This window comes from Indicator indicator, chromosome 16 (genome assembly GCF_027791375.1).
Source record: "Indicator indicator isolate 239-I01 chromosome 16, UM_Iind_1.1, whole genome shotgun sequence".
Taxonomy (NCBI): Eukaryota; Metazoa; Chordata; class Aves; order Piciformes; family Indicatoridae; genus Indicator; species Indicator indicator.
The window spans coordinates 1,251,189-1,272,464 of NC_072025.1; the positions used below are offsets into that span (position 1 = coordinate 1,251,189).

The window sequence follows — 21,276 nt, forward strand, 5'->3', positions numbered from 1 at the left end:
AGGGATGCGGTGCTGAGGGATGTGATGCTGAGGGATGCGGTGCTGAGGGATGTGATGCTGAGGGATGCGGTGCTGAGGGATGCGGTGCTGAGGGATGTGGTGCTGAGGGATGCGGTGCTGAGGGATGGGATGTTGAGGGATGTGGTGCTGAGGGATGCGGTGCTGAGGGATGGGATGCTGAGGGATGTGGTGCTGAGGGATGTGGATGCTGAGGGATGGGATGCTGAGGGATGCGGTGCTGGAGGATGTGGTGCTGGGGGATGCGGTGCTGGGTGATGGGATGCTGAGGGATGCGGTGCTGGAGGATGTGGTGCTGGAGGATGTGGTGCTGGGGGATGCGGTGCTGAGGGATGCGGTGCTGAGGGATGTGGTGCTGGGGGACGCAGTGCTGAGGGCTGTGCTTCAGTGGCAGTGGCTTAGCAGCAGTGCTGGGATTGTGAGCTCTGGGTGAGCAGCTGGAGTTGATGATCTCAAAGATCTCTTCCAACCTCGACAGTTCCATGATTCTATGACCTGCAAGCGTCATTTGCCCAGCCCGCAGCCGGGGGAGGCAGCTGTGCTGCCTGGTTTGATCCCGACAAGCCTCCTCTTTCCCTTACCCTCCACCCTTGTCGTCGCAGCAGCAGCAGCAGCAGCAGCAGCGGCAGCAGCAGCGGCAGCAGCAGCAGCAGCAGCGGCAGCAGCAGCGATTTGTCTCCCCCGTGTGGTTTATTTACCCCACCCTCTTACCCGTATCGAGTCCTTGCCGCAGCTCCTTGATCTTGTTGGTGGAGCCTGACTTCCTGTAGATGCCCTCGGTGTACAGCCCATGCATCTCGATGTAGTTGATCAGCTTCTCCACTAGCAGCGGCACTGCCCGCTCCTCGCTGGTCAGCCGCGACAGCTCCACCCCGAACTGCCGAGGCGACAGCTCAGGGTCATACTGAGGGACAAAAAGCAGAAAAAGAGTTCAAAAATCCTTCCAGGAAGCAGCTCTGCTGGCCTCAGAGGTTTATATGGCTGGGCTCAGCAATCAGCTTTGAAATAGATTCCAAGTGGTGAAGGGGAGAAAGCAGGCTGGCTAGGAACAAGCCTGGGAGGCTTGTGAGGTGGTGTGCCAGCTCCACTGCTACTGCAGGGGAGTGTGGCCAGCAGAGCCAGCAAGGTTCTCCTCCCCCTCTACTCTGCCCTGCTGAGGCCCCACCTGGAATATTGCATCCAGTTTTGGGCTCCCCAGTTCAAGAGGGACAGGGATCTGCTGGAGAGAGGCCAAAGGAGGGCTACCAGGATGCTGAAGGGACTGGAGCAGTGCCTGGGGAGGAGAGGCTGAGAGTCCTGCGTCTGTTCAGTCTGGAGAGGAGAAGGCTGAGAGGGAATCTGATCAATGTCTATCAATAGCTGAAGGCTGGGGATCAAAAGGGAGGGGACAGGCTCTGCTCACTGTGCCCTGGGATAGGACAAAGGGCAATGGATATAAACTCCAGCACAGGAGGTTCCACCTCAACATGAGGAGGAACTTCTTCACCGTGAGGGTCACAGAGCACTGGAACAGGCTGCCCAGAGAGGTTGTGGAGTCTCCTTCTCTGGAGACTTTCCAGGCTTGTCTGGATGTGTTCCTGTGTGTCCTCTGCTGGGTTCTATGCTCCTGCTCTGGCAGGGGGGTGGGACTCAATGATCTCCAGAGGTCCCTTCCAACCCCTACCATCCTTTGAACCTGTGACTGCTGTTGAGGCTTCTTCAGCTCATCCAGGTGCACATACGGAAGGAGGGCAGGACAACCAGCAACGTAGGTCTTGCAGGGCTGAAGTTGTCTTGGAATGTGCACCTGAAGCCATCAGAGGTTGGATTTTCTTTCTTTAAGCACCCCACTGTGGCTACGTTTTCAGCCTAGCAGAGGCAACAGAGCTGGGCATGGTGCTCCTCTACCTCTGGGACTACAAAGATGCTGAGGGGCCTGGAGCATCTCTGGGAGGAGGAAAGACTGAGAGCCCTGGGGCTGTTCAGCCTGCAGAAGAGCAGCCCCAGAGGGGATCTGATCAATGCTCAGCAAGAACTAAAGGGTAGGGGGCAAGAGGCTGGGGCCAGACTCTTGTCAGTGGTGCCGAGCAACAGCACAAGTGGCAATGGGTGCAAACTGGAACCCAGGAGGTTCCGTCTGATCAGGAGGAAAAACTTGTTTAGTGTGAGGGTGCTGGAATCATGAAGCAGGCTGCCCAAAGAGGTTATGGAGTCTCCTTCTCCGGAAGCATTCAAAACCTGTCTAAATGTGTTCCTGGGTGATTGTTCTAGGTTGGACTGGATGATCTCTAGAGGTCCTTTCCAATCCTCACCATTCTGTAAGAAGACTTCAAGCATCTCTGAGCTTGAAATAATCTGAGACCTCACTGAACACCCCAGATTTTAGAGCAGTAACTCAGAGGAGGCTTTTTCAGCTTTTGCAGAAATATTGCCAGAAAGGGAAAGAGTGCAGTGAAACCACCTGCAGCAATGCCTCCAGTTCTGGTGCTCCCTGCACAAGAAGGACCTGGAGCTGCTGGAGAGGTTCCAGAAGAGGCCACCAAGATGATCAGAGGGCTGGAGAACCTCCCCTGTGGGGACAGGCTGGGAGAGTTGGGGCTGTTCAGCCTGGAGAAGAGAAGGCTCCAGGGAGACCTTAGAGCAACCTTCCAGTACCTGAAGGGCTCCAGGAGAGCTGGGGAGGGACTTTGGACAAGGGCTGGGAGTGCCAGGATGAGGGACAATGGCTTTGAGCTGGGAGAAGGGAGACTGAGACTGGAGATGGGGAAGAAATTCTTGCCAGTGAGGGTGGGGAGAGACTGGCACAAGTTGCCCAGGGAGGCTGTGGATGTCCTCTCCCTGGAGGTGCTGAAGGCCAGGCTGGATGAGGCCTTGAGCAGCCTGGGCTGGTGGGAGGTGTCGCTGCCCATAGCAGGGGGTTTGGAACTGGATGATCTTTAAGATCCCTTCCAACCCAACCCATTCTGCGATTCTATGATCCAAACCCTCACATATTCAAACATTATTGCTCTGGCAGGGGGGCTGGACTCAATGATCTTTTGAGGTCCCTTCCAACCCCTAAGAGTCTGTGATTCTGGGATACAGATCTCCAATGAATCTGTTCAGATGAGCTCTTGCGAAAAACCTAATCCTGCAGCTTTAGGGAGGCTGGCTGGTACTTTTTAGACAAGTTTGGGCTCCCTGTCTGAAGGTCTTTAATGACAAAAGATAAAGAAATGAGAGACATTTACCTTTTTGGAGCACTTGGTTGTGGTTTTAAGACAGCACTTCTTGTGACAAGCATATTTACATACTGCAAGCAAGAAAACAAAACAGTATTTAATAAGCCAAAATATTCTTTAATCATCCAGATGGGTGGAGAAACATGAAGTAATATGAATCATGCAGCTCCTCTCAGCATTAGGTCAAAAGCAGTGCCCAGGGGCCAAGTTTATTAGATCCACTCAAAGCCTTTCATTTTACAGGTCCCAGATGTAAGCCCTTAAAACACCACCAAAAAAAAAATCAGCTAGATCAACTCAGAAAATATTCTCTGAGTCACTCTGAGCTGGCAGGCATGGATACCTTCCAAGAGGTTGGAGAGAGCACCTCATTTGTATTCTTCCAGCCCTGGACATCAGCCTGAAATACCTCAGGCTTCACACTTCCAACCTGGCCAAAGCAATGGTGGAGAAACCCAGGGGATGGATCAGCCTTTCCCAACAGTCCTTCACCATGTTCCTGATCTCCCCCAGAATTCACCTGCCTGGAGGTGAAACAAAGCCAGCTGAGTTGAGCATGGTCACAGGACCTACAGGCATCTCATGGGCTGAAGCACTTCCTGATGGAAAGGGGAATCGGACCCTGGAAGAGGCTGCCCAGGGAGGTGGTGGAGTCCCCATCCCTGGAGGTGTTCCAGAATCCTGGGGCCATGGCAGTTGGGGCCAATGGTTTGGTGGCCATGGTGGGGTTGTGTTGATGGTTGGACTGGAGGAGCCTGGAGGCTTTTTCCAACCCAAACTATTTAATTCCAAACTATTCTATTTAAGACAAAGCTCCCAGGCACAAAACTCCCTTCCAGTGCCATGAGGTAGGACTGTTGGGATGGATTTATTGACTGACTTCATGACCCCTTAGGATCTATCCTAAAACCTCTCCTAACATAAAACCCCCAAATTATTTCAGAGCAGGGATGCAGGAAACAGCAGCAAAATACCTTTCAGAAGCCCAAACCTCATCAGTGTGACACAGGCACATGAAAAAAAGAGGCAGGTGAAGGTGCTTACATTTACAAACAGAAGCCCTGTCCATTATCCAGATGAGGGAGGAACAATATTCACAGTAGGTGGGGATGCTGTACTGGGTTGCCTTAAAGATGTGGCCGTTGTGCTCTTCCACCTGCAACAGGAAAGGTTGGGGGGTGAGAAGGAGGACCTGGGTGTCTGCTCTGCTGCAAAAGGGGGAGGTGAACAGGGGCAGCTCTCCAGCTTGTAGCTGTTTCTTGCTTCTCTTGGCTGGTTTTGTTTCCTTCTCAGCCCAACAAACCCCAGAGGCCACCCAAAGCGACACCTAAGCCTGTGCAGGAAGCAAAGCCTCATGCAGGCAGGTTAGAAACTGTATTTGGCTGGGGTTGGCTGCCCAGCCTCTCATGTTAGGAAGATCTTCTGTGCATCCATGGTGGCTTTTGGCTTTGCACCTGCATCCTTCCTAGCACTACCATATGTAACCTCTGACATCCTGGATATCAGAGATGTTAAACACAGAGCCCAGCCCAACACTGGCTGTGTCCCTCTCAGCTCTACAATAACTCTTGACATGACTCAGCAATGGTCATTGGCAGTCCAAAAAGCCAACCATGTCCTGGGCTGCATCAAAAGAAGCATGGCAAGCAGGTCAAGGGAGGGGATTCTGCCTCTCTGCTCTGCTTTGCTCTGGTAGGACCCCACCTGGAGTACTGTGTCCAGCTCTGGTGTCCCCAGTACAAGAAGGACATGGACCTGTTGGAGGGGGTCCAGAGGAGGCCACAAAGCTGATCACAGGACTGGAGCACCTCTCTTGTGAGGACAGGCTGAGAGCATTGGGGCTGTTCAGCCTGGAGAAGAGAAGGCTCTGTGAAGACCTTCCAGTACCTGATGGGGGCTACAGTAAAGCTGGACAGGGCCTGTGGTGATAGGACCAGGGACAATGGTTTGAAACTAGAGCAGGGCAGATTTAGGTTGGACATTAGGAAGAAGTTCTTTACTATGAGGTTGGTGACACATCGGGACAGGTTGCCCAGAGAGGTTGTGGATGCCTCACCCCTGAAGGTATTTAAGACCAGGCTGCATGAGTCATCAATCAACCTGGTCTAGAGGAAGGTGTCCCTGCCCATGGCAGAGGGCTTGGGACTAGATGATCTTTAAGGGTCCTTCCAACCCAACCCCCCAACTGTGATTTACTCTCTTGACCAAGTGGGACAAGTTTCCAGAGAACAATCTCCAGCCAGCCTTGACCAAGCAAACCAAATCCACCTCATCTGTCTTTCTAGTGCATGGCTTCAAACTAGAGCAGAGCATATTTAGACTAGATGTTAGGAACAAGCTCTTTACCATGAGGGTAGTGGAACACTGGAACAGGTTGCTCAGGGAGGTGGTTGAGGCCCCTGACCTGGAGATACTCAAGGTGAGGCTCAAGAGGACTCTGGGCAACCTGATCTAGTTGGGGATGTCCCTGCTGAGTGCAGAGGAGGTTGGGCTAGATGACCTTTAGGAGGTCCCTTCCAACCCTGACCATTCTCTACACCCTTTCATGGCTGCACCTTCACCACAGTGTGATGTTCAGGTCTCAGCACAGGACATGTCAGGAGCAGGCCTCATCACTCATCACTCTGGCCACCAGGACAGGAGTGGTTTAGGCAGTGGGCACAGAGAGCTCAACTCACCACATCTGCTTCCTTTTTTCTCCTCTTTTTTCGTTCTGTTTTTGGCACCTGGAATTAGGGAGAGATTGCAATGCATTTATGGACAATTTCCTCTGCTGAAGGTCCAGAGTCATGGCCAAGGCTGCCCAGTGCACCTGCAGCCCCAGGAGAGCCACTCTAGAAAGCTCTCCAGTGCATCACCTCATCTTCAGGAACCCCCTGGACAACTGCCCCATCTTCATCCCAGAGCTGAGGTCACCTGCTGCTCTAGCTCCAAGTCCAGCACCAGTGATCTAAATCTCTCCTATCACTCAAGACACCCAAGGAGAACTTGGCAGAGCACTGCTCAGCCTGCTCTAGAGAAAACCTGCCCAGAGAAGAGCCTGGGGAGAACTCAGAGCAAGAGCCAGAAGATGGAATACTCATACACTGAACACCATCTCCGAGCCAGCCTGAGACCCCATGGTTGTCCTTGAAGACAAAAGGGAGCAGAAAGCAAGGAGATCAGGTTTGTGAGGGGCACACTGGAAGCTCTGACTGCTCTACAAACTGTACCTAGGCCCCAAGGACAGCCCTGCTCATGCCCCCTTCTGCCACCCAACTGAAGGAAGAAGTGAGGAGGATAAGAAATATTGGATCTCTTCCACTTTCCCTCAAAGATTGAAAAACAAACCCAAAATGAAGAAAGAAGCACTAGGAGCTGCCTTGCCAACCCCCCACAGGTGGTTGCAGCTCTGCCATGAAGACAACATCAACATGTTGGCATCAGCCAAGGCCCAGCTCAGCCCAGATGTGAACTGAGGTTTGCTGAGCCCAGTGAAAAACTACCAATGAACCACATCTTCTGTTGTCTACCTCAGCTGCAAGCAAAGGAGAAGGCAACAGAGGTCCTCATGTGTCTCCAGGGGAAGACAGATCCCAAATCTTCAAGGGGCTCAAGAAAAGTGGCTCCTACCTTCAGTGCGGTGTAGTCCAGGGGTTTGTACTCTATCATATATTCATCCAGGAAGACTTTGAAGGTGTTGACCCAGACTTTAACTGGAGACTCACTCCAGTCCCTCTGCTCAAGCCTCATGGTCTTCTCCAGAATCTGCTCGAACAAGGCGTAGAGGTCCTTATAGCGAATGCTCTTCCCATCGTCCATCTGCCAGGGAAAGAGAAGCAAAACAAAGCCAATTTTGTACACCACTTACTGCCTCCTCTGCTCAGCATCACAGGATGGTAGGGGTTGGAAGGGACCTCTAGAGATTTTCCAGTCCAGCCCCCTTGAGAGCTGGCTAAGGAGGAAGAGAGAGTCCAAATCTACAGCTCATGGGAATGGATATGAAGGAAGAATCCAAAGTTTCAAAGAACCCGAACATTCTGATTCTGCCCTTCTGCTCTGCTCTGCTGAGACCTCACCTGGAGGACTGTGTCCAGCTATAGGGCTCCCAGCACAAGAGAGACACAGACCTGATGCAGAGGGTACAGAGGAGGCCACCAAGATGATCAGAGGGTTGGAGCACCTCTGCTATACAGACAGGCTGAGAGAGTTGGAGTTGTTCAGCCTGGAGAGGAGTAGGCTCTGGGGGAACCTTAGAGCTGCTTTTCAGTATCTGGAGGGGACAGGCAGGAAGGTTGGGGAAGGGCTGTTTAGAAGGCCTGTGGGGATAGGCCTGTGGTGGCAGCATTGGAGCCAGGTGGGGTAGGTCTTTTCTCCCAAGGAACAAGTGATAGGAACAGGAAACAGCCTCAGGTTGCTCCAGGGGAGGTTTAGGTTGGCTATGAGGAACAATTTCTTCCCCAAAAGGGTTGTTAAGCCCTGGATCAGGACCAGGGCAGTGGCTGAGTCCCCATCCCTGGAGGGATTGAAAAGCTTTGTAGCCGTGGTGCTGAGCACCGTGGTTTAGTGGTGCCCTGGCAGTGCTGGGTTAACAACTGGACTCCATGATCCTAAAGGTCTTTTCTAACCAAAATGATTCCAAGATTCCATGATCTCATTTCTCCTGGCAGTGTAAAGCTCCCCCCTGTCCCCTGCTCACTTACCGCCAAGGCCGAGGAGTAAAAGCTGAAGATGTTCTGCCGGAATTCCTTCAGTGCCTTCTTGAACACCACATCTACCAGCGTGTCCTTCTTGCTGTCCTCACTGTCCAGCTCATTCATCTGGGGAACCAAAGGCCTTTATGCACCCAGGCCACCTTTGCTGCAGCACAGCACCAGGTGGGATAAAGCAGCATTGACCTGTGCCTGCTCCACCACAGGCATCCCAATGACTACGAGGCGGCCTCTGATGCCTGCAAACTAGACACAGGAGCACTTCCCCACAGCCTCCAGCTGCTGGGTCACCTGTTTCTGATGCTGCAAGAGACTAAATCTTGTCTCTCCTGATGTGAAGCAACAAAGATAAAATCACTTTTGCTCCTCACCCAGACAACAGCTGCCCAGGGAGGAGGTGGTGAAAAGCCCCTCTGGAATGTCCAACATAAGACCAGATTGTTGTGAAGGACCTGCCGGCTGGTCAGCTCTGCCCACTTGTGGTGGGTTGAAAATTCCCCCAACAGTAAATTGCCAGAGCAGCTCAGGTGGAAGCAAATGGAGCTGTATTTACAAGCAAAACTACAGTCTACAAAGAAATGCAATGAATAGGTACAAAATATACAAAATACACAATAAATGCAATATTTACAGGTATTTGCAACTGATATACAGCACAAGAACCCCCCTGGCCAAAAACCAGGGGAGCTGATAGCTTTCCCTTCCCTGCTCCCCTCCTTGCCCCCCTGGACACAAAAGGACAAGAGAAAGAGCAGAGCATTTTTTTTTTAGTACTTAGCCAAAACAAAGAACACAGCCAAGGTCAGCAAAGCCAGCCAGAAGCAAGTTAGGGTCTCTTAGAGAGAGGAAGCCAAAATGAGAGAAAAAGGCAGCCCACACAAGTAGCTGATGTTTGTAATCTATCCAATGGGATTGTTTAGAACTTATCATTGTTTTTATGGTGATTTATTTACATTCTACCACTTTCTCTTCAAGATCTGTGGAAAATTTTTCCAGGTACAGCCCAAAACTACCACACCACTGCTAGCACACCTGGCAGTCACATAGGCATTAATGTGGGACCTTGACAGGCTGGTCAGATGGGCAGAGTCCAAGGGCATGAGATTTAATACATCTAAGTGCCAGGTTCTACACATTGGCCACAACAACCCCATGCAGTGCTACAGGCTGGGGACAGAGTGACTGGAGAGCAGCCAGGCAGAGAGGGACCTGGGGGTACTGGTTGACAGCAGCTGAACAGAAGCCAGCAGTGTGCCCTGGTGGCCAAGGCGGCCAATGGCATCCTGGCCTGCATCAGCAATAGTGTGGCCAGCAGGAGCAGGGAAGTCATTCTGCCCTGTACTGAGCACTGGTTAGACCACACGTGGAGTCCTGTGTCCAGTTCTGGGCCCCTCAGGTTAAGAAAGATGTTGAGATGCTGGAACATGGCCAGAGAAGGGCAACAAAGCTGGTGAGGGGTCTGGGGCACAAGGCTGGTGAGGGGCCTGGTGCACAGCCCTGTAAGGACAGGCTGAGGGAGCTGGGGGTGTTCAGCGTGGAGAAGAGGAGACTCAGGGGAGACCTTCTTGCCATCTAAAACTGCCTGCAGGGAAGTTGTAGCCACATGGGGGTTGGTCTCTTCTCCCAGGCAACCAGGGACAGAAGGAGAGGACACAGTCTCAAGCTGTCCCAGGGGAGGTTTGGGCTGGATGTTAGGAAGAAATTCTTCACAGAAAGAGTAATTGGCCCTTGGGGTGTGCTGCCCAGGGAGGTGATGGAGTCACCGTCCCTGGAAGTGTTCACAACCATCCTGGATGTGGCCATCAGTGCCATGGGTGAGTTGATCAGATGGTGCTGGGTGATAGGCTGGACTTGATGAGCTCAAAGGCCTTTTCCAACCTGGTGAGTTCTGTGATTCTGTGACTGGGGTGTGGGCGAGTTCCCCACCCACATACTGACCTTGACAAGCTAAACAAACCTCTCTCTGCTTCTTGGCTTTCTTCTCTTTTGCCTGCTCTGGAAAAGCAGGGAGGGCGGGGGGAAAGAAGCAGGGGTCCCTTGGGGAAAAGAAACACAGCCCCTCAGGGGCCAGGGGGCTTTGTTGTGGTTTTCTGTTGATTGTACACATTTTTAGATGTTTTGAGTAGTGTATATTTGTACATAATCATTGCATTGCATCATAGATTGTAGTTTTGCCTATAATTACAGCTTCATTTGCTTCCAAACTGAGCTAGCTTGGTTATTGGTCATGTGGGAGGGGGATTCCAGCTCTCCACACCACGACAGGGAGCATGGCAGATTTTAAGCTGATGCCTAGGAAATTTTCCACAGATTGAGTAGAAAGTGATAGAATCACCATTGGATGCAAAAGAAAACTAATGGAAACTAATGCAAAAGGAAATTAAAGGTCTAACTAATCCCATTGGTCTGAGAACTAACATTAAGTCAGTTGTGTAAACTAACTCTCTCTCTTTCTTGGCTCTTCACTCTAGCAGATGCTAGCTGGTGGCTTCTGCTGGCTTGCTGACCTTGGCTGCTTCTGTTTGTTGTGGCTAAGTACTAACAAGCTACTCTCTGTTTTTCTCTTCTTTTTCTCTTGTCCAGTGGGGGACAGAAAGGAGGAAGCAATTGGTAGCCCCCTGGTTTTGTCCAAGAGGGTTCTTGTGTTGTTTATAAATTGTAAATACATGTAAATATTGTATATTTTGTACACATCCATTGCATTGCATTTCATATTTCTAGATTTGTGTGCTTGTAAATAGAGCTTCATTTGCTTCCAGATGAGCTGGTCTGGCAAATTTATTTTTGGGGGTAATTCTCCAAATTAGTTGGGGAAGTAATTTCAACCCACCACACAGAGCTGCCATTAACTGAATAAAAGACACTGAGCCTTAGCAACTCAAACAGAGAGAAAAACCATCACTGTGAACATGCAGCCTGGAAGCAGTCCAGGAACCCTCTCTCCACCACCACCACCAGCAAAGCTGTGCCCTAAGTTTTGCCTGCTGCAAGAAGAAAACAAGAACTCCTGGAGAAGAGAAAAGACATTTTACTGAAGATACACATGTTGGAAGCTGCTCAGAGAGGGACTTGGATTTTGGGATCTCTCCCTTCTCTCCTCCAGCTAAGGACAGCACAAGCCAACAAGAATGACATCTCCTCCAAGCTAAAGCAGCAGGACCTTCTTCAGACCTAAATTGTCGTGGGGGGTGTGGGTGGGTGGTAATATAATTCCTCTCCTGCTCTCTCTCCTTCTCCATTTTTTCCTCTCTCTCTCTCTTTCTGTTAATAAATAGCCTGGCTTTTGATATTTGGCCTCGTTTGTGCCTTTAATTTCACAACAGGGAAATGTTCAGAATAGAACAGAGGCTCTCTCCCCCTCTGGACCAAGACAGATGCCAGCAGGGGCAACTCAAAGCACTGGAAGCAGCAAAGCTGCTGTGGTCATGAAGAACAACCACATGGTGAGGGATTATCAGCACTGCTACTGCTGTCCTTGTGGTAGTTTCAGGCTGTTTCTTGAACAGAAAGTAGTAGAATGTAAATAAATTACCATTGGATGTAAAAAGGGAAATAATGATAAGGTCTAAATAATCCCATTGGTCAGACATCTAACATAAAGCTAGTCTGGCTTCCTTGGCTCTGGCAGATACTATCTGGCTTTTGCTTAGCTGCTGCTGACCTTGGCTGTGTTTCTTTGTTGTGGCTAAGTACTAACAAACTACTCTCTGCTCTTCTTTCTCTTGTCCTGTGTACAGGAGAGGAGGGAAGGGAGCAGGGAGAGGGAAGCTGTTGGGAGCAGGGAGAGGGAACTGTTGGGGGGTTTTCTTGTGTTGTTTATAAGCTGTACATATCTGTAAATATTGTACATTTTGTACATATTCATTGCATTCCCTATTTCTAGATTGCAGTTGTGCTTGTAAATGCAGCTTCCTTTGCTTTCCAGCTGAGCTGGTCTGGCACTTTTATGCTGTGGGGGTGTGGAATTTCAACCCACCACTGCCCCTCAGGATCATTTTGGCTCCAGGTGCCCTCTGATGGCTTCCCTGGAGCAGCGAGGACAGGATTTACCTTCTTCAGGAGGAACTCATCCATGCTCTTCAGGTCGCTGGCGCTGGTGATGATCTGCAGGGAGTCGTTCTGCCACTGCACAGGCTCCAGGGCCACGTTGCTGATCTTGACGCTGCGCTTGCGCTTGACCTTGGGAGAGGGTTCCTTGTTCTCCTTGAACTCCCGGCGGGACAGGCCCGACAGCTCCGGGCTCCGCGGTGGCGTCAGGTGGTGGGGACCCAGCTCTGGGGGGCGGACAAAGATTGAAGAGCAGATGAAAAATCAGGAAGAAATTCTTTCCAGTGAGGGTGGGGAAGACACTGGAACAGCTTGCCCAGGGAGGTTGTGGATGTCCCCTCCCTGGAGGCATTCAAGGCCAAGCTGGATGAGGTCTTGAGGAACCTGGGCAGTTGGAACTGGATGATCTTGAATGAATGGAACTGGATGATCCCTTCCAACCCAACCTATTCTGTGATTCCATGAAATGCTTTCTTAGATCCAGCAGAATAACTTGGAACTGGGTTCAGGTCTCTTCAAAGATGCCAATCTGTCTATAAATGCGAAAGACAACCCCCAAAACAACCCTAAATGACTTTTCTTTCAGAGAAAGGACATCTGAGCAGCTGTCTAAAGCCACACTTTCTCTGCCCATGGCAGAGGGTTGGTACTGGATGATCCTGAAGGTCCCTTCCAATCCATTCTGTGATTCTAAGATTCTGTAACTTTGCCACTAAAGCAGGGAGATGAGCATGGGACTAAAGCTGTGGAGGAGGGAAGCACTGTGTGGTGCATAGGGCAGATTAGATGTCATTTCCCCTTTGGCTTCCTCCATCATGAGTGGAAACACCTGTCCATGCCCATGTCCAGATGGCTGCTGGCAGGATTAGTCACATGGAATTCCTTGAGATCCACTTAGGATTCCACCCTCTACTCTACATGCCACTGTTTCAGGCTGACACTGTCCATGAATTGCAGAGCCATGAAGCAGCAAGGACATGGGATCCATGCAGCTTCTCAACCCGTTATTCCCCAGCATCCCCAGCTGGGCCAGGCCATCACAGTCCTCCCACACCCTAGAGATCAGCCAACCTCCCTCACTGCTGGACCTTCACCCAAGCCCTGTGTGTGTTAGAGGTTAAGGACTAACTGCTGGACCTTCACCCAAGCCCTCTGTGTGTGTTAGAGGTTAAGGACTAACTGCTGGACCTTCACCCAAGCCCTCTGTGTGTGTTAGAGGTTAAGGACTAAGTATACTACCATAGAGATAAAAGTCCTCCAGAGACACAAAATCCCAGAGGCTGGGCCAGTGCATCCCAGAGGGTGGGGACAGGAGATTGTTTAATTTGTTATTCCATCCCATAATCCTGCAATCCCTCTATAAGCAGAGCTCACAGCCCCTTCTGTCTCTTTCTCCCTCCTCTCTGCTCCCTCTTTGGTTCATGGGGGGCTGTGCCCTTTCTTGGCAAGCTCTCTTCTTGCTGCACAGCTGGGCCTAGTGTGCCCAGCCAGTGTGGGGGCTGGGAGGCTTTGGGGAGGGCTGCCCTGCTGTGGGCCTACTGAGGCCTAATGTTGTGAGGGGAGGTCTTGGCCTGGTGGACTCAGCCGGGAAGCTAGGCCTGAACTAGTACCTGGAGTGCTGTGTGCAGGTGTGGAGCCCTCAACACAGGAAGGACCTGGACCTGATGGAGAGGATCCAGAGAAGGCCACGAGAATGCTCAGGGGGTTGGAGCAGCTCTGATACGAGGCCAGGCTGAGGGAGCTGGGGGTGTTCAGCCTGGAGAGGAGGAGGCTTCAGGGAGACCTCATAGCAGCCTGCCAGGACCTGAAGGGGCTACAGGAAGGCTGCAGAGGGACTGTTTGCAAAGGCCTGCAGGGACAGGACCAGGGACAATGGCTTCAAACTAGAGCAGAGCAGATTGAGATTGGATGTGAGGAACAAGTTCTGTACCATAAGATTAGTGGAACACTGCAACGGTTGCCCAGGGAGGTGGTTGAGGTCCCATCCCTGGAGATACTCAAGGTGAGGCTGGACAAGGTCCTGGGCAACCTGATCCAGCTGGGGATGTCCCTGCTGAGTGCAGGGGGTTGGACTGGATGACCTCTGGAGGTCCCTTCTGGCTTGGACCATTCTCTGATTCTGACTGTGTATATATAAACTTTCCCCTGAACACCATTTGTATATGTTTGTAACTGGCATTCCGATGGAACCTCCACTTCTGTGCCAGTGGTTTTATTTCACTCCTTTGGATGAAATGCTTTCTGTCTGGAGCTGTTTTCCAGCTCAAACCTGAATAGAGTGGCTGTAGGGTAATGCCAGATGTGCACTGGCTGTGCCCTCTGCCCTGCCCACAAGTGTCACCTCCCTGCTCCCTGCTGGCCCCTTGCCACCCCAGCGCTCACCTTCGCCAAGCTGCAAGCCAGAAATCACCTCCCTGCCAGGGGCTTCTTGCTCAGCATACAGCTCCAGCAGCTCAGACTGGGTAGCCAGCTTCTCCCGGGAGGTCTTCTTCTCCCCTTGCTTTCCTTTCACCCAGAACCTCATCTTGGCTCGCTGAGGCCTAGAAATCATGGAAAGAGGAACTGCCTTAATTGTGCCAAGCCCTCAGCACAAGGATGTTAACCTGTTGGGAGTGGGGCCTGAAGAGGAGACAAAAATGATCCAAGGGATACAGCTCCCCTCCAACAGGGACTGGCTGAGAGAGGTGCGATCGTTGAGCCTGGAGAAGAGAAGGCTCCAGGGAGACCTTCTGGTGGCCTTTGAGTGCCTCAAGGGTGATCAGAGAGCTGGGGACAGACTTTGAGCAGGCCTGTGGTGACAGGAAAATGGAAGATGGTTTGAACTGAAAGAGGGAGAAATGTTTGACCCTGAGGGTGGTGAGAGCCTGTCCCAGGTTGTCCAGAGAGGTGGGAGCTGCCCCATCACTGGAACCATTGCAGGTCAGGTTGTCTGGGGCTCTGAGCAACCTGCTGTAGTTGCAGATGTCCCTGCTGGCTGCAGGGGGGTTGGACTAGGTGACCCTTAAAGACCCCTTTCAACTCAAACCATTCTATGATTCCAACCAGGAAACTGTCCTTCCCAAAAATAACCCAAATCTCTTGGCCCATCATGCTGCTTGAGGAAGAGTTAAATCCACTCAACTCCAACCAGAACAAGCAGGCTACCTGTCCTCAGGAAACACAAGAAACTCAAGGTTCATGCATGCAGTTGGGTGGCTTGGGATGGGATGTCTGTCCCATGTCATCAAAACATTGCCATAACATGAGGGGGACACCTTCTCTACTTGGGCATGTCCACAGTCAGGGAGGAGAGGTGGGACAAGAACCCTGCATGCTGGCCTTGGCTGGTGGAGCTCCAAAGGAACTGGGATGGTTGGGCAAGGTGAGGGAGAGCAAGAAACACAGAGGAGGGACTGGACTCCCATCTCCAGCCACGTTTCTTACCTCCCATCTGGAGCCAGGCTCTTCTGCGTGGCCGCCAGCTTCCCGATCTCGCCCTGGGACATGGTTTTGTGCAGCTTGGTTTGGCCTTCCCCAGGGGCAAATCGCTGCACCGTCTGCAACGAGCCAAGGGGGCAGAGTTGGAAATGGAGACAGCTCTGGGATGCCAGCTCACTGCTTAAGAGCAAGACTGAGACATTCCACCTGCTGTTTCTAGCTGTTTCTAGCCACCTCCAGGTGGAAACCTGCAGTTCTGTCAAGCTAGCGACAGCTACAGCAATAGTTTGATGCCTCCGAAAAAAGAAAGGCAACTCCAACTCTACAGTGATGGTCTTGAGGTCCACCTTAAGGACTCTATTCGAGATCTCACCTTCTTTCTCCTTGAACAAGCAATGATAAAGATCAGTGTGCACCAAGCCACAGGTCCTCATCACTCAGCATGCACATCTGCTCCACCATCTAGGTCTGGGCAGCAAAGCTCTCCACCCAGTAAGAGCCACAACAAAGCGATTTGTGGTGTTCCTAGCACTGAAGAAACCTTCAACCACATGGGGCTGGCCCAGCAGAGCTTCCTCCTCCCATTCTTGTGGAGGACTTTAGAGAAATGAAGATCAAAATCTTTGTGCCAAGGATGTGTCACAATGAACTTTTAGGTCCATTCTGTGTCCAGAGAAGGGCCATGAGGATGAGCAGAGGGCTGGAGCTGCTCTGCTATGAGGACAAACTGAGAGAGATGGAGTAGTTCAGTCTGGAGAGGAGAAGGCTCCAAGACCTCCTTGTGGCCTTCCAGTATCTGAAGGGGCCTACAAGAAAGCTGGGGAGGGACTTTTGAGGGTGTCAGGGAGTGATAGGACTGGGGGGGGATGGAGCAAAACTAGAAGTGGGGAGATTCAGATTGGATGTTAGGAAGAAATTCTTCCCCAGGAGGGTGGTGAGAGACTGGCAGAGGTTGCCCAGGGAGGTGGTGGAAGCCTCATCCCTGGAGGTTTTTGCAGCCAGGCTGGAGGTGGCTGTGAGCAACCTGCTGTGGTGTGAGGTGTCCCTGCCCATGGCAGGGGGGTTGGGACTGGCTGAGCCTTGAGGTGCCTTCCAACCCTGACAGTTCTGTGATCCTATGTGTAAAAGGTGTTGCAGCTTTCATGCAATGGATTTAGCTTTCACCACCACTTCAAGTGCCCTGGGATCATTTTTAAAGGCAGAATGAATTTGCATCAATTAAAACCAAAAGGATATTCCATGAAAAAGTCCAGAAATTATCTTGCTGTATTAAAAACCAGCATTTGTTTGTTTGTTTGTTTATTTGTTTGTTTTCCCAGTGCAGCTGTGGTTTCAGAACTGGACTCTTGGAGAAGAGATCTGTGACAAGAGGAAAGCCAGGACTGAGGCTGCATGGAAGGACTCACAGATTGCATTGGGTTGGCAGGGACCCTCAAAAGTCATCTTGTCCAACCCCCTGCAATCAGCAGGGAAATTTCCAACTAGAGCAGGCTGCCCAGGGCCACATCAAGTCTGATCTTGAATGTCTCCAGGGATGGGACCTCAACCACATCCCAGGACAGCCTGTTCCAGGGTCTCCCACACCCCACTGTGCAGAACTCCTTCCTGATCCCCAACCTAAATCTCCCCTGCTCCAGTTTCAAACCATTGCCCCTTGCCCTATCACTCCAAGCCCTTCTAAACAGTCCCTCCCCAGCCTTCCTGGAGGTCCCTTTTAGATATTGAATGCAGCTCTAAGGTCTCCCTGGAGCCTTTCCCTCTCCAGCTTGGCCCCACAGCAGAGGTTCTCCAGCCCTCTGCTCATCTTTGTGGCCTCCTCTGGACCCTCTCCATCAGGTCCATGTCTCTCTTGTCTTGAGGGCTCCAGAGCTGGATACATCACTGCAGGTGAGGCCTCCTCAGAGCAGAGCAGAGGGGCAGGATCCTCTCTCTCCATCTCTGGCAATGGGCAGCTTCTCTTCCACCAGCACTCCCAAGTCCTTCTCTGCAGGGCTGCTCTCAATCTCATCACCCCCTAGCCTGCATTGATAGCTAGGGTGCCCTGACCTGGGTGCAATCGCCCTGCCTCAGGAGATGATGGTTAAGTATCTCCTGCAGCTTCTCCATCACCTCAGCACCTCAGCTGAGCACACTGTGAGTTGAAGCTTTCCTTTTTCTACTACTGAGAATATTTCTGATACCGTTTTAGAAAAAAATTGGGCTGCAGGGGGTGGGGGAGAGGCCACATTGGCCACACCTGAATTCTCCACTCCTGGACTGCCCTCCCTAGGAGCCAGGAGATGGCAGCACAGGAAGCAAAATCGCCAGTGGGAAAGGGAGATGCTGCCTGACCATCAAAAGGTTTTCTTGCTCCTGTGGCTCTGCCATTTAGGGGCTGATCACTTAGGGAATGCACTGTTTGGGCAACAAGGGGAGAAGGATGATCTACCGTTGCTGTCACCACCCCTCTCTGAGGGGAAAATGGAAGAGGGATGTTCTGATGCATCCTGGCATGTATCAAAAGCAGTGTGGCCAGCAGGTTGAGAGAGGGGACTCTGCCCCTCTGCTCTGCTCTGGGGAGCCCTCACCTGAAGTGCTGTGTACAACTCTGAGAACCCAACACAGAAGAGATGGAGAGGGTCCTAAGGAGGGACACAAAAGTGATCAGAGGGCTGGATAACTTCTCCCATGAAGACAGGCTGGGAGAGTTGGGGCTGTTCAGCCTGGAGAATAAAAGGCTCCAGGGAGACCTTAGAGCTGCATTTCAATATCAAAAGGGAACCTCCAGGAAGGGACTGTTTAGAAGGGGTTGTAGTGACAATGGTTTGAAGCTGGAGCAGGGCAGAGTGAGGTTGGACATCAGGGGGGAGTTCTGCACAATGAGAGTGGTGAGACACTGGAACAGGCTGCCCAAGGATGTGGTTGAGGATCCAGTCCTGGAGACATTCAAGATCAGACTGGCTGTGGCCCTGGGCAGCCTGCTCTAGTTGGAGGTTTCCCTGCTGAGTGCAGAGGTGTTAGGGCCTCTGAGGATCCCTTCCAACCTGAGGCACTCTTTGAAGCTGTTCCACCACTGCTATCACCAAAACTAGCAGAAGGATGTTCTGCCATTGCCATCATCACCTTGCTCCACTCTGCCCCTTCTGGACCTACTATCACTAAGCCTTTCCTCTGCTGCTATCACAGCAACCTCTCCAGCTTCTGAAAGTAAGACCAAAAGGTATTTTTGGTGTGAGAGCCTTCTCTTTGAGGGATTCCTCCAAGAAGCTCTGAAGGGGAAGGTTCTTGTCTGGTTAGGAAATCTTCTCAAATGTCCAGGCAGAGGACACCACAAAACATCACCTGTGGGTGAGGGTCTGTAGTTGTCCCTTCTTGTGAAGAGGGGACCAAATATTTTTCCTCTGAAAGAGGAACTTGTGCTCCCCTCCGCCATGCTGACATGTGAGAACTATGGCCAAAGGCCTGGCCCCAGCAGGCAGCAGTGCTAGAGGCTGCACTGAGGAGCTTCCTGAAGCACAAGGGCAAGAGATCTTCTTTCACTGCTGGCTCTTCAGGCATGCTTGGGATCAGCTGGTGACAGACCCTTGCACTCATGCTTGCCAGTTTGTGGCTCTGGCATGCAGGCTGCAGCAAAGCGCCTGCTTTGTTACCCAGGCCCTCTCTGTCAGAGCCTCTGCCAAAGGAGGATGAATTCAGAAGGTGCTGGACATGCTGGAAGGTGTCCAGAGAAGGGCCCTGAGGATGATCAGAGGGCTGGAGCTGCTCTCCTATGAGGACAGCCTGAGAGAGTTGGGGCTGTTCAGTCTGGACAAAAGAAGGCTCTGTGGCGACCTTCTTGTGGCCTTCCAGTATCTGAAGGGGGCTACAAGAAAGCTGGGGAGGGACTTTGTAGGGAGTGATAGGACTGGGCAGAAGGGAACAAAGCTGGAAGTGGGGAGATTCAGACTGGACATAAGGAAGAAGTTCTTCCCCGTGAGAGTGGTGAGAGCCTGGAATGGGTTGTCCAGGGAGGTGTTTGAGGCCCCATCCCTGGAGGTGTTTGCAGCCAGGCTGGATGAGGCTCTGGCCAGCCTGATCTGGTGTGAGGTGTCCCTGCCCATGGCAGGGGGGTTGGAACTGGCTGATCCTTGTGGTCCCTTCCAGCCCTGACTGATTCTCTGATTCTGCTGAGGAGGATGAATTCAGAAGGTGTTTCTGCTGTGGTTTCTCTAACCAGGGCTTTCCATTTATCTCACACAAGCTAAGGTGCAAATCAGAAGGGCTCTTAGTATGGGCTGACCACAGCCAGCAGCTGCTCCTCCCTCTTGTCTCATCACAAGGTAGGTTCAAATTCTCAGGTACTCACTAGCCTTTGAAGGCTTGGCCTTGGCAGGAAACCCTTTAGGCATCTTGGAGTCAACTGTATCTCCAGCAGCCACCTCACAGGCTGGTGCACCTTGGCTTTCAGCTCTGGCTGGAAGGTGCTGTTGGTCTTTGCTGCTCTGGGATACTCCAGACTTAAGTCAGGAGCATTAGTTTCTGGTGGACCTCTACTTACCAGCTGGTGCTAGGACCATCACTGACCTGGCAGTCAAGAAACCAACAGGCAGGGCAGTCAGGTTCATGCCAGTGTAGCTGGTGAGCCAACACACACCTAGCTTCACAAGGTCTCACCTGACCTCTCCTTGGTCTATCCATCAGCCCTTGGCTGCTGAGCAGCATGTTCAAAGAGGCTTTTTTGGGGACAGTCATAGCTGGGGGCTGGAGCTGTGTGATTAAGACACTCACCAGCATGCAAACCAGCCCCTGGGTGGCAGCTGCCTGGTTAGGCTTCATGTGCACATCACAAGTCACAACAAATGTCTCCACACAGACATCATCCTAGCTTGAGCTTGTGCCCAGCCTGACATGAACCAGAATTACTCTGCCATGGGCTGCTCCATCATCTGCAACACCCAGCTGGGCTCTGCTAATCAATACCAATAAACAGGCTCTAAGTTTAGCCTCTCGTGGCGATTCTGACCCAGAAAAGCCCCAAGTCAAAGGGCTGCTCACAAACCTGCAGTACAGAACACAGATGGAAACACAGCAGACTCTGGCAGGATACACAGAGGTGGAGGCAACCCTGAGCACACCAGGAAGCTAGGAAGCAGAACTCAACCACACAAGGGGTCAAGGTGCCACCACCAGCTGGAGCCAGTGATGGAGAGCAGAGGAGAAGGAGGGATACAGGAGAGAAGAGACAGTTGGCACCTACTGCTACTTGCATGCAGGGAGAGCTGCTAAGCCAGGTGAGCAGAGCCCAAAGCAGCATTTCCAAAGAGTGGAACAAGCCAGGTCGCTCCCAGGGCTGGAGCTTGCTGAGCACTAGACCAGCAGGACGGATTTCTACAGCTAAAAACCCTCTAAACCTTTGCCAGGGGGTACCCTGCAGGAACACAGCCTGGCACTCCAGGTGTGGAGCAGCCCCCTCACCTCCTTCTGCTACCCAAAATCCTCCCTTTCCCTCGTCTATGAGCAGGGAGAAGCACCAGGATGCAGCCAAGAGGCTCCATGTGTCTTTCAACCAGGTTTTGAGTATTCTTGGCTCAGAACCCCTGGAAATTCATAAAAGGCAACCTTAAAAATTCATGGAATTTGTAAATCTCTGCCCTCTTCCAGCAAGGAAATGATCCTGGGAAAAAAAAAATACCCTTTAGAATAAAAGCAGCTAACAGAAAAGTCACCAAAAGCCCTCCTTGGCCACCTGCCTCACTTGGCAAAGCAGATTTTAGGATTGCATGAGATGTTTGCCAGAGCCATGGGCAGGCTGCAGCAGACACTAAATCCCTGACTGTGGCCTGCTTTGGGTTTTATTCTCAGCTCCACATCCAGCTCTGGAGCTGGAACAGAGGAGCAGCTCCACTGCATGCCCAACCTGAGCTCTTATGGCAGGAGACAAGCCC

The 21,276-nt window shown here is 51.8% G+C and overlaps 1 protein-coding gene across 1 annotated transcript in view; it reads right to left on the minus strand.

Moving 5' to 3' along the window:
- Window positions 1-21,276, minus strand: part of MYO9A (myosin IXA) — a 189,488-nt gene that overhangs the window by 12,587 nt on the left and 155,625 nt on the right. Inside the window, exons 28-36 of the mRNA XM_054388264.1 lie at window positions 15,380-15,492; window positions 14,339-14,496; window positions 11,960-12,183; window positions 7,901-8,017; window positions 6,831-7,019; window positions 5,897-5,944; window positions 4,263-4,374; window positions 3,228-3,289; window positions 730-922 (exon numbers count right to left, since the gene is read on the minus strand). Of these exons, the coding sequence (XP_054244239.1) occupies window positions 730-922; window positions 3,228-3,289; window positions 4,263-4,374; window positions 5,897-5,944; window positions 6,831-7,019; window positions 7,901-8,017; window positions 11,960-12,183; window positions 14,339-14,496; window positions 15,380-15,492 (1,216 nt within the window). The remainder of the gene's footprint in view (window positions 1-729; window positions 923-3,227; window positions 3,290-4,262; window positions 4,375-5,896; window positions 5,945-6,830; window positions 7,020-7,900; window positions 8,018-11,959; window positions 12,184-14,338; window positions 14,497-15,379; window positions 15,493-21,276) is intronic.